General features: G+C 51.7%; 1 protein-coding gene across 1 annotated transcript in view; it reads left to right on the forward strand.

Moving 5' to 3' along the window:
- Positions 1-11,619, forward strand: part of PLXNA2 (plexin A2) — a 167,704-nt gene that overhangs the window by 152,359 nt on the left and 3,726 nt on the right. Inside the window, 7 exon segments of the mRNA XM_009888264.1 lie at positions 547-613; positions 1,250-1,396; positions 1,828-1,987; positions 2,549-2,652; positions 7,891-7,990; positions 10,241-10,431; positions 11,083-11,252. Coding sequence (XP_009886566.1) covers positions 547-613; positions 1,250-1,396; positions 1,828-1,987; positions 2,549-2,652; positions 7,891-7,990; positions 10,241-10,431; positions 11,083-11,252 — 939 coding nt within the window.

An 11,619-nucleotide genomic window follows, 5' to 3' on the forward strand; every position in this document is an offset into this window, starting at 1 on the left:
ACCCCCCCTCCCCCCCCCCCAGCCCCCCTGTCCCTGGGAAAAAAAAAAAAAAAAGGTGCTTTAAGGGAAGTCTCCAGGTCTTGCAGAGCCAGCATTAAAAACTATCATTAGGAGGTATTGTATTTAAATTGGAGATAATCTCAGGCACAATGTGGGGAGAGGACGCTGGGTGGGACTGGGGAGAAAGCTGCAATTTCCCTGCCATTGTCACTCTGCTGTCCCTGATTGCCAGCAACCGCTGCAAATCCCAGTGATTTACTGAGCCAGGCTGTAATTTGCACCACGTGCGAGGAGCCGAGTGTCACCAGGCTCCCTGTCACCGTCCCTGTCAGGGCTGATGGGCTGTCAGCTGGGCGAGCTGCTGTCAGCTCTGTGCGGGGGGGAAACACAGCGCTGGCCGCATCCTGCTGCCCGCCGGCTCCGGAGCTGCGACCCCGGCTCAGAGCACCAGGCTGCAGCCGCGTGGTGCCACCCAGGGAAGATCTGGGGCCTCTGATGTGTGGTTTGGTTTTGTATGTAACGTGTGTGTCCTCCTGGCTTCCCTAGGACGGAGTCGGTGGCTGAGAAGATGCTGACTAACTGGTTCGCCTTCCTCCTCCACAAGTTCCTCAAGGTAAGGAGGGATGGAGCTGAGAGCAGCTTTGCCGTCTCCCCGCCAGCCATCCCCAGGGTGAGTCTGGGCTTGAAACCCCTCAGTCAGGCTCCAAGTCAAAAGAAGGGGATGGCGAGGCAGGGGGTGGACATGCCGATGTCTGGGGCTGAGCCGCGCTCTCACAGCCCCTGTGCTCCGCCGCCTCCAACCCTCACATCGCCCAGTGTAATTCTCGTGTAGTAGAGTTTCTGTTGCACCTCTTTAGTACTTAGGAGAAGTTCTCACTTGCATGTTCCTGCCTGGGCTTCCATATTTTTTAACTTTATTTGTGGTTTTGGAAGCCCCACAGAATTTGCTTCATGGGAGTGAACAATGAGATGGAGATCTCAAATTCCTTTTTTACTGCCATATAGATTCAGTAGAGATTTACCAGGCCAAAGACAACATACCCATTGAGCAACGGAGCTCATGGTTTTGGCTGTCCTCTCCAGGAGCTGCCGGGGGCTGAGCCTGCGCTGCACATGTGCTGAAGACTGAGTCAATGGGACTATGCCTCTGGTGAAACGCATCATGTGCAAAGCCTGTCTGCAGCCAGTGGCCCCGGAGGAGCTGCACCTTCACCTCTGTGTTAGCTTTGCCGTCTGTCTCCTTGTGTAGGAATGTGCTGGAGAGCCGCTCTTCATGCTCTACTGCGCCATCAAGCAACAGATGGAGAAAGGTCCGATTGATGCTATCACAGGAGAAGCCCGTTACTCCCTCAGCGAGGACAAGCTGATCCGGCAGCAAATTGAGTACAAGACTCTGGTGAGTGATCGCTGTAGAAGCTGCCACTGAGTCGCTTCTGTCCTCCCCGCTTCGACGTGAGCTGTTCTGACCTCTAGGCCAGTGATCAGGACATTACCGTGAAGCACAAGTGTTGCCCGTGCAATAAAGCCTCGTGCTGCCAGACCCATGCCCAGGTCAGGTGCGTCCCTAATTTGCAGGTACAAATAGTCTGAGCTGAGGTTTTGAACGGCAGCGTTTGAGGGGAGCATTTCATGTCCCTGTGCATTGAGCATTGCCCTCCCTCTTCATAGTCCTTGTAAAGATGTACTGGATGCAACAGCAATGGTGCAAATAGGGATGCAGTGGGTTTTTTTTATGAGAACGGATTGTTGTGGCAGATGTGGTCACAGTTGTCCTGGATGCTTGTCTGAAGCCCTTTAGAGCATAGCGTGGTTCTCCTTCCCTTCCAGATCCTAAACTGTGTGAACCCGGATAATGAGAACAGTCCAGAGATCCCCGTGAAGGTGCTGAACTGTGATACCATCACTCAAGTCAAAGAGAAGATCCTCGATGCAGTATACAAGAACGTCCCGTATTCTCAAAGACCGAGAGCTGTTGACATGGACTTGGGTAGGAGCTTCCCTGCCTCGTAGGAAGGGGAAGAGCAGAGAGGGTGTTATTGTCAGTGATTCTCTGTGGGTTTTGCAGAGCTTGAAAACTAGAAATCAGGCTGCACAAGGGCACAGATGTTTCTGCCCCAAGAAAGCATAAGTGCTCCTCCACCCCTCCGGGTGGGTTTGAACTCTGAGGGATCAGCTAATTGTCCATCGATCACGGAGGCTTCAGGAGTCGTTTGCTCTTTCGCTCTGCTGAGCAAAGCCTCTCCCCAGGGTTGTGTGTCCTCCCAGAGCCGGGGTGGGGGCAGAGGGGCCGGGAAGGTCCCGCTTTAGCTGAGCACCGCGTGGGAATGGGAATGCTGCACTTTGCTGCAAGAAAGCTATCAGTGTGTCCTTCCTTGCAGTGGTAAGATTTAAGAGCAGAATTTAGCTTTCTCTGGGTGCCTCTCCCTGGGGGGTGGCCTCTTCCACGGGCTCCTCTGTCCGGTGGCCGATTGGGCCAGAAGCGGATGGAGGCGGTCAGTGCCTCTTCCCTCTGACCATCGCGTCTGCCCGGTTTTTGCCTCCCCTGCAGAGTGGCGGCAGGGCCGCATAGCTCGCGTGGTCCTGCAGGACGAAGACATCACCACCAAGATTGAAGGAGATTGGAAGCGCTTGAACACCTTGATGCATTACCAGGTAAGAAAGCAGCCCCGGCAGACAGCTCCCGGGAAGCTGCCAGGAGGGAAGAAAAGCAGAGAGGAAATTTAATTCCCAAGTATCTCGTCTACCGAGACAGACAGGGAGGTCACATTTCTATGACAAACCAGAAGGGTTCAATGTGCTTATGCATTAGAGGGGAAAGCAACCTTGACACGGATCTTAAAAAAACTAGCAGAGTTGAAAATTGGCTAAATTAAACCCGCCAGCCGTGCTAGAGAGATGGAGGGAGCAGTGGAGAGGGCTGAGCTGCCGCTGCCGGAGATGCGGGACCCAGGGAGGGATGGCCCGTGGGGGCCTGGGACAACCAGGAGTGCAGCAGAGGGGTCTCTGCCTTCCTTCAGAGCTTTGCAGACACCGCGCAATCAGGCGACGTGAGGCAAAGCACCGGGCTGTAGCGTGTCTCTCCTGCTCCTGGTCTTCCTACGTGTTGGCTCTTGAGCATCGTGCAAGGCGTGAAGAAGGGAAGCGGAGCAAATACTTCAAATATTGTCACATGAGAGGGTCGAGGGAGTGCTGCCTGTGTGGGATCAGGTCGGCTCAAGAAAGGGTGAATATCAGGGGCTACTTCTTGACAGAATGACATCAAACCCCCTAAGTCCCAGACTGTGTCTCCCACACCACGTAACAGGAGTTTTGCCATTAAAGTCACATAAATCCAAGCTAGGCAGTGAGGATGCTGTTGTGTCTCGGCCAGGGTGGGCGAGGTGACCCCAGAAAGTGTTGCCATCTTCAGCTTTCCTTTTTTTCATGCCCCAGCCCGGCCCGGCTGCCCCGGCTCGGTGTGCGACTGTTGGAAAGGGCTTCTTACGGTGTGCGAAAGGTGGAAAGAGAGGTAAAGACGGAGCTGAGGAAGGTTTGGTTGAAGAGAATCAAAGGCTTCTACTCAAAGCCTGTCTGCAGCAGAGGATAACTGCATTAATTGGGGCCTGTAGCCTACTACTGTCCATCACTACCTACACAGAAGTGTTCAGTATTTAATCTGGCATCTTTCCCTGTTTATACACCACCTCAAGTCCATCAGCGTGACTCACGCTGTGTAAGTTGACTGTGAGCCAGTATTGACAGGAGCCATATAATCAGGGAGCGAGGCAGAGAGAAGGGCATAAATATGCAAAGTGTGTGTAGAAAAGCACCTCGAGGGTCACTTTTTCCAAGCAGCCCGAAGGATTTAAACACCGATTACTGTAAAATGTCATAGGAGTTGTGCAGATGAATTCCATTGTTTCTGAAATCTGTTTTACCTGACAGTTGCAAGGGATTAACCAACACGCGGGGAAGCAGCGAGGCTTTATTATGCCTTGATCTTTAAAAGTCATCTTAAGGAAGTGGCAAGGGAAAGCCGTGTTTGTCTGACATGTGTGGGTGCGAGGGGAGGGAGTACTCTCATTCTAGCGCCTGTGGGAAATTCTCAGCCACAAGTTTACCCTTAAAATAAACAAAATCCTTGCAGCACTCAAGATGCTGCAGCTATTCCTGCCATTTGAATGTCAGTTTTGCTCTGGAACAAAGTAGAAGTTTGCTGCCAAACATCTAAACAGGTAGCGATAGCACATCTCTCTCCCCGCCTCGGCCCAAGCTCTACGCAGCCCGGCGGAGCTCTTTCAGCCATAAAAAGGAGCCAAGTTCTCTGCACTGCAACAGAAATCTTGTCAAGGCAGGGCTTTTGCCAAAAACAAACAGCGATATATTATTATTTTTTTTATTATTCTTACCATTTTTTTTCTGTTTGAGTAATAAATGTTTTTATTAGGTATCAAAAATACAGATGCTCCAGGACTATACAGTAAAACAAATATGTGGGCAAAGGCACAGCTTAGAAGAGGGTATAAAATCATTTGAGTTTCAAGCGCTGCTGTCTCACCATCTCAACCAGGAGTGTTAGGACAAGAGGGAACAGGCACAAAGGTGACCATCGGCAGTTCCATCTCCACCTGAGGAGGGCCTTCTCTGCTGTGAGGGCGGCAGAGCAGTGGCACAGGCTGCCCAGAGAGGTGGGGGAGTCTCCCCCTCTGGAGCCATCCCAAACCCGCCTGGACGCCGTCCTGTGCCACTGCTGGAGGTGCCCCTGCTCTGGCGGGGGTGGCACTGGGGGAGCTCCAGAGGGAACTTCCAGTCCCCACCAGTCTGGGATGCTGTGAGTGTTACATATGAAACAGATGTGGTTCCAGCCCTAAAAACAAAATCTAGATTTCTCCAGCTTCTGGAGGACTCGTGAAGATTATTTCTAGATTTCTAGAAAAAATAAAAGCTCGCTCAGTAAAGCTTTCTCCATCTTTTATTCAGAGCTGTCTTGTCTTTATGTTTTGGTCAGATGCCGTCTCCTTTTATCTGTTGGTCTGAAGGCAAAGCGACTTCTGGGCTTGCACACAGTAGCTGGAGACGCACAGCCCGTGTTTCCACGGGCACGGGGTGGCTTTTTGGGCAGGTGCTGTCAGCTGGCAGTAAGCACCGAAGCAAGGACCAGACCCTGCCCGGTCCTCACAGCCCCGTCCCCGCTCCCGGTGCCTGGGGACCCTCGGCCCCGTCCCTGCAGCTCCGGCGCCCGCCGGGACCAGCCCAGCCCCCTCCTGCCCACCCCGCTCCGGGACCGGCTCTGCAGAGGGCCGTCATTGAATTCCGAGAGTTTCTCAGCTCCACACCTGGCTGCAGGATTTTGACACTCTGCCATGTGTTTTCTAGGTGTTTAGGGGGGTAAAAGCACAGTATCTATCTGCCTCAGCCGATAAAATGTGTTTTTCATGGGAAGCCTTCGCATGCAAAAGCCAGGTTGCATTTAAAATGGAATATTCATCTTTCTGTAATATTTTTGAACCTCTTTATAGAATTATATAGAGAACTGTATGCCTGCTGCTTATTTCTTCATTTATAAAAATAGACGTGTAGGTCATATAGGTGTAATTCTTTGTTAAATTCTCTGGAGCTTTTAAACTATGTTGTAAGGAATTGTATTACATGTCTGTAGTATCCTTTTGGTTTCATGCCTATTAAACTCCGTGGGAGAGTCTCACCCTGCATGGTTTTACTCAAGAAAAAATGAAACACTGAATTTAATATCAAATGATTTACAGTGGCTCATGCAGGGTTAACTCCGAGGCAGCAGAGCATGAATACCTGTCAGCCACTGTGTGTCTGGAAAGGCCAGGAGACCAGAAAACTATTTTAAATGAAAAATTAGAAGCAGAGAGGGAAGATTTGTGTGGAAAATGAGACTTAGGAGCAGAGGGTGGCGTGGACGTGGAGGCAGCATCCTCACTGCGTCCTCGCTCCCCCCCGCAAACGCGGGGTTATTGTCTGGGCTTCTGCACTGCTGCTGTCCCTGCTCCAGCTTTTCTTTTTCTTTTCTTTTAAGGTGTTTTGTGCAGCACGTTTCCAGCTCATAGAAGAATTGGAATATTTATAAAGTTGTAAACCAGGCAGCCAGCTTCGCGGGCGTCTCTGGGGTTTTATGGGAGTGTGGCAACAGCAGAGCGAGATGGGAAACGAATGCGTGTTACATCTGATGCTAATTTGCACGCTGGTGTTTTTTAGCTGACAAGAGCCATTCGACCCAAAATTTAGAGAGTGAGAGTGCTCTGTGTGTGTGTGTGTGTGGAATTTTTAAGGCCTTTCTCCCAGTTAACCACAGCCCTGGTGGCAGTGGGTCCCGGTGCAGGGCTGGGGAGCCGCGGGAGCAGCCCGGGCTGCCGGCGCCCTCGGTTTCTCCCTAGTGAGACTGAACCGAAGTGGCAGCTAATGACAGCCTCAGAAAATAAAATCATAACTGATCATTTCTTCCATTGAGTTAATAAATTGGATGAAGTGAGGCAGGAGCAGAAGAGGGAAATAACAGAGGTGTTTGACGTGTTTTGCTTAGGAATATCTCACTTTTGTACAGTGAAACACAAGTGACTGTTATTCCCATGATCGCTAGCAATAATAACAACTCACGTTTACACGAACCCTTTCGTCTGAATGGAACCCAAAGCCTTGAAGGCAGTGATGATCGCGGTGTGCGGGTCCCCTTGCGGCGGCAGCCGTTGTATGAACGCCCCTTCTGCGGGGAGATGCTGGGGGAGCAAAATCCGGCCGCTGCCCCGGGGCTTCCCCGTGCGAGGGGACGTTGCCGTGTCCCTTGCAGGACTCCTGGCAAATAATGGAGGACGTAACCCCAAATGCGATTTCTCCGGCACGAAGAGACATTTCTTTTGTCCGGCTCCTCTAAATGAGTTGTTGGCTGAGCCCCGGCGGGTCCGTCAGCCTGCGAGATGCGGTGACTCCGCTCTCCGCTGCACCACGGGCCACGACTTCAAAATTAAAAGACACTCAGGCCCGTTCCCTGGAAACCTGCAGATTCTTAATTAAGGGAAATGAGTTAAAAAACTTCCAGTGACTACTAGATTTATAGGGAGGATAAAATTAAACATGGCTACTAAAATCTGCTATAACAAAATCTTGTTAGCACTAATGTTCATTTATAGTTTGACTTCCCAACGTTTAATTCCTTCTCTGGTGTAGTAGAGGGACTGGCAATTTAATACCCTGAAAGATGGCTTTATGGCTTGCTCAGCCGTAAATCAAACTTTTAAAGTTCGTAAAAATTGCTAAAATAAAAAATGGCTTAATAGGAATGTTTTATGGTCCATAACGTTATTATAGCCGTTTTATTCCCTCTGCATTGTTACTTTAATTGGATCACAACAATTCTTGAGATTCTCATTTTTATTGGGCAAAGCGTAACCTTAAATCACAACGACCAAAACCATCTTCAATACATCTTTTGATTTATCACTCCTTTCCTCCCGTCCCGTGGCGCAGAGCTGCTGCTCGGCCGGGGCAGGAGGACGTCTCTGCCGGGCGGTGGGATCGCCCCCGCAGCCCCGTGTCCTGCTGGCAGCTCCCTGCCCGCGCTGGGACCTGGCACTTCTGCTCCCTGCTGGACACGCAGTGCGGATAGAATCATAGAATCATAGACTGGTTTAGGTTGGAAAGGACCTTAAAGATCATCGAGTTCCAACCCCCACCCACCAGCCCAGGTTGCCCAGGGCCACGTCCAGCCTGGCCTTGAACACCTCCAGGGATGGGGCCTCAACAACCTCTCTGGGCAACCTGTGCCAGTGCCTTACAACCCTCAAAGTGAAAAACTTCTTCCTCATGTTTAATCTAAACCTGCCCTCTTCCAGTTTATATGGATAGTGGCTCTCACTGATCTTCTTCTCTCTTCCTTTCCCTCCCCAGGTATCAGACCGCTCGGTTGTGGCTCTCGTTCCCAAACAGACCTCCTCCTACAATATCCCTGCCTCTGCCAGTATATCCCGGACGTCTATTAGTAGATACGGTAAGGAGCATCTGGGACCGGGCAGTGCTCCTGCCGCACTGCGCGTTTACGGCCAGCCCGGAGCTGGGGATGACACCCGCCTGTCCTGCGGCTCTCGGCTCTAAATGAGATCTCTCTGATGGGGCTGCCGTTGAAGCTGCCTGTGTTGCAGGAGGGCAGCGCCTTAAGGGAATTAGGTGGGGAAAAAGCAGCAGCTTCCCCCAGAGAACCACACCACCTCAGCTAAAATGAAAATATATTCATGTGCCAAACAGAAAAATGTCCTCGGCTACTGTTCTTTTGCAAAGGCTTTTCCACCTGTGAGCGGAACAACAAAGAGACCAGAGAAGGTGAGAGGAGGGAAAAGGAAATGCCAAGCACAACGTGAGCAGCCTTTGGAAAAGTGGGTCTTGGAAAAGCCCAGGGAAAGGTGTTTGGCTCAGGGGATGGATGCTGCAGAGCTCCCGCTGCAGGAAAGCAGCGCTGTGCCCCTCGCACGTAAGCAGGGCTGCACCAGGGAAAAAACCCGTTCCTTCATCTGTTTCTTCTCTAAGTGGAGGATCCTGAATTCTTAGCTAATGGGTCAAAAATGGGTAACGGCAATCTCAGCTCGGCGTGCTCGGATGTGCACCCCTGGGAATTCTTTATTTGCATAATAGCGGGGCTCGGCACTTTACGGAGGGTCCCTGAAGACGCTGCAGCCTGAGTAAATGAGTCTGCGAGGTGCCAGGTGTGCGTTTATAGCACTAAATCCACAATAATAGTAATAATATACTTCCATAAAAGGCAGCAGTGGCAAAATCTCTGGTGTGCTGATCTTTCATTAGCTTTCATTTTACAGAGTGTTTTACAAACGAGAGGTCTCCTGACAAACCCGTCTCCTTCTCCTGTTTATAGCTCCCAAAATAATGTTGTTTTTTTCCTCGAGCGAGGGTTCTGAGGAGCCGTCCACAGGAGAGTTTTTAGGCAAAAGCCGGGAGAAAAGGCATTTCTCCCTGCGAGGTGTAATCCACCCCTGTGCCCAGCGCTGCCGCACTTCAGGGGATGGAAAAACCGGGGCTGGGTCACACAACCCGAGTCCTCATTGATCTGCGTCAGATGGAAAAGCTTTTGTAAACTCCCAATATGAACTATCATTGCTCATGTTAAGATTAATACTTCTAATTGTGCAGACAGAATTTAAATGAGATACTTATTTACTTCCCCCATTATACATCAGTACAGAGCTATGTTTAAAAATAGAATTACTAGATGCTTCCCTAGCTGTCCCCCTGTCTGTCTCCTTAATTATATCAGTTGGAGCACTCATTTATCTAAGCCTTAATCAGGGATGAAAATCTAGCTAGTTTGGTAATGACTTGCGTATTTCCCTTGGCTGATTTATGATTGATCCCCTTACTCTCACTGAGGAGGCTGAGCAGCAAAATTGGAGGCTAAACTTGAGAAAAAATGCACGAGGTTCCCAGAGAACAAAGAAATGTAGCGAGAGGAAAAAACCCAACAGCGCACGGTTGTGCTGCTCAGCCCCGTGTCTCGGCTCGGAGGCACCGTGGATGGGATCCAGGGGGGGCACCTTCTTTGGGATGTTAAATATATCTCACATCCCTCCGTGGCTTCTGAGCAATTAAGGGTAAAACCTTTGTCTGCTCCCCTTTGAGCTCCCCGTTCCCTGCCGGGGAGGAGGGCAGGGGCAGGGAGGGCAGGGATGCCGGACCCGCGCAGCCCCGTGGCGGCACGGCCGGGATGCAGGACTGGCCTCGGGCGCTGCAGTCGGTGCTCAGCTTGAGCCCTCCGTGCTCTAATGAAAGCCTCAAGAACAAGAACAGCAGTTTCTCCTGCCCTTTGCGCTGGTTGTGCCGGGCAGCTTGTTATTATTTGCAAAATACTGCTATCGGGAGTCGGGTGCTGCGGGAGTTGGTGCCCGGGGTTGATGTGCATGAGCTGTGGCTCGTGGAGCTGTCTTCCATGGAGCTGTATTATTGACTTGACGTAAGTAAAGGATGCGAATGAAGTAGAGAAGTCCCACATCCGAGTGTGAAAAGAGAAAGGTTTGAGTCTGAGGGGCTCTATTCAGTGAAGACCAACACGTCTCTTTGGCAAACACCAAATTTGGTTGGTGCCCGGCTGCTGTTACATTTCGGTACGCCATTAAAAAAAAAAAAAAAAGCCACTGCAGATGATTTGGGCATTGGTGAGCATCACTGAGAAGAGTCAGGGAAATGGAAAAGGGGGTTGCTTTCAGCGTGACCAACTTCTTTTCCCATCGTTCAGACTCCACCTTCCGCTACACCGGCAGCCCCGACAGCCTGCGCTCCCGGGCCCCCATGATCACCCCCGACCTGGAGAGCGGGGTCAAGGTCTGGCACTTGGTCAAAAACCACGACCACGGAGACCAGAAGGAAGGAGACCGAGGCAGTAAGATGGTGTCTGAGATCTACCTGACCAGGCTATTAGCTACAAAGGTAAGTGCCGTGCGTGAAATTCCCTTGGGAAACGCACAGGGCGGTCCATCTAGACGCACTTGCTGGGTGTCCTGCGCAGTCCCTAATGATGCTCAGCTCCCGGGGGGGGGGACGACTGTCCCTGCACGGCTTTCCTGGGCCCCCAGGGCTGGGTGGCTCCTGGAGCAGTAACAGAAACACAGCCCGCATTTCCTCACGCTGCAAGGTGATTGCTGCGTTACTTCATCCTTCTGCACGGCATTAAAGCACAAAGAGTTGGGGAGACGCAGCAGTGCCCCGAAATGTTGAACTGGTTTCCTTGGCCAGAGCGAGTTTTTCTGCCATTTGCTTGTTACTATTTGCGTTCATCACTGTAGATAACGCAGATTTGGTTTTGAAAGCAAAAAAAAATAAATAATTGTTTCAGGTTAGAAATAAAGAGTGAGTGCAGCCGTGAGTAGCTGCAGGCTGGAGCATTCCCCCGGGGTCCTCCGGCAGCGCAGTCAGCGTTTGTGGAGACCCCGACCTTACTTATTCCCGTGGGGTCTGTGGTGGCACTTTGCGGGGCCGTGCGGAGCTGGCGACACCATCTGGCGTCCCCTCCTGCCACCGCTGCTTAGCCAGGCGTGCGCCCGGCCCCCCCCTCACCTTCTCGGTTGCTGCTCCCATTAGGGTACGCTGCAGAAATTTGTGGATGACTTGTTTGAGACGCTGTTCAGCACGGTGCACCGCGGCAGCGCGCTCCCGCTGGCCATCAAGTATATGTTCGATTTCCTGGATGAGCAGGCGGATAAGCACGGCATCCACGACACAGATGTGAGGCACACGTGGAAGAGCAATTGGTAAGGATGGGGGAGGAGGGTGGAAGGAGGGAGGCAGAGCTGAGTACTGCACAATTACCCGTGTTCTGGGGAAAAAAAAAGATGGGGAAGAGCTTTGGGGAGGCTGGGAACGACCGAGTCCCATAGCTCCAAAGCAGGAGATGTACCACAATGCTGTGCTAACGTACACACACGAGCTGAAACCCCGGTGCGGTGTTAAACCATGAGCATGGCTGTCTCCGACCCTCTCCCCGGGTGGGAGCTGGGCAGTGGCCTCAGCCCATAGATCCCCACAGCCGGATTTTGGAAGCGGCTGGGTTTGCAGAGCCGGTCTGCTGGCGGGAAGCAGGGCTCCATGCCCACGGCACCGCACCATCGCGGCCGTACT

Source organism: Charadrius vociferus, unplaced genomic scaffold, assembly GCF_000708025.1.
Source record: "Charadrius vociferus isolate BGI_N301 unplaced genomic scaffold, ASM70802v2 scaffold266, whole genome shotgun sequence".
NCBI classification, from domain to species: domain Eukaryota; kingdom Metazoa; phylum Chordata; class Aves; order Charadriiformes; family Charadriidae; genus Charadrius; species Charadrius vociferus.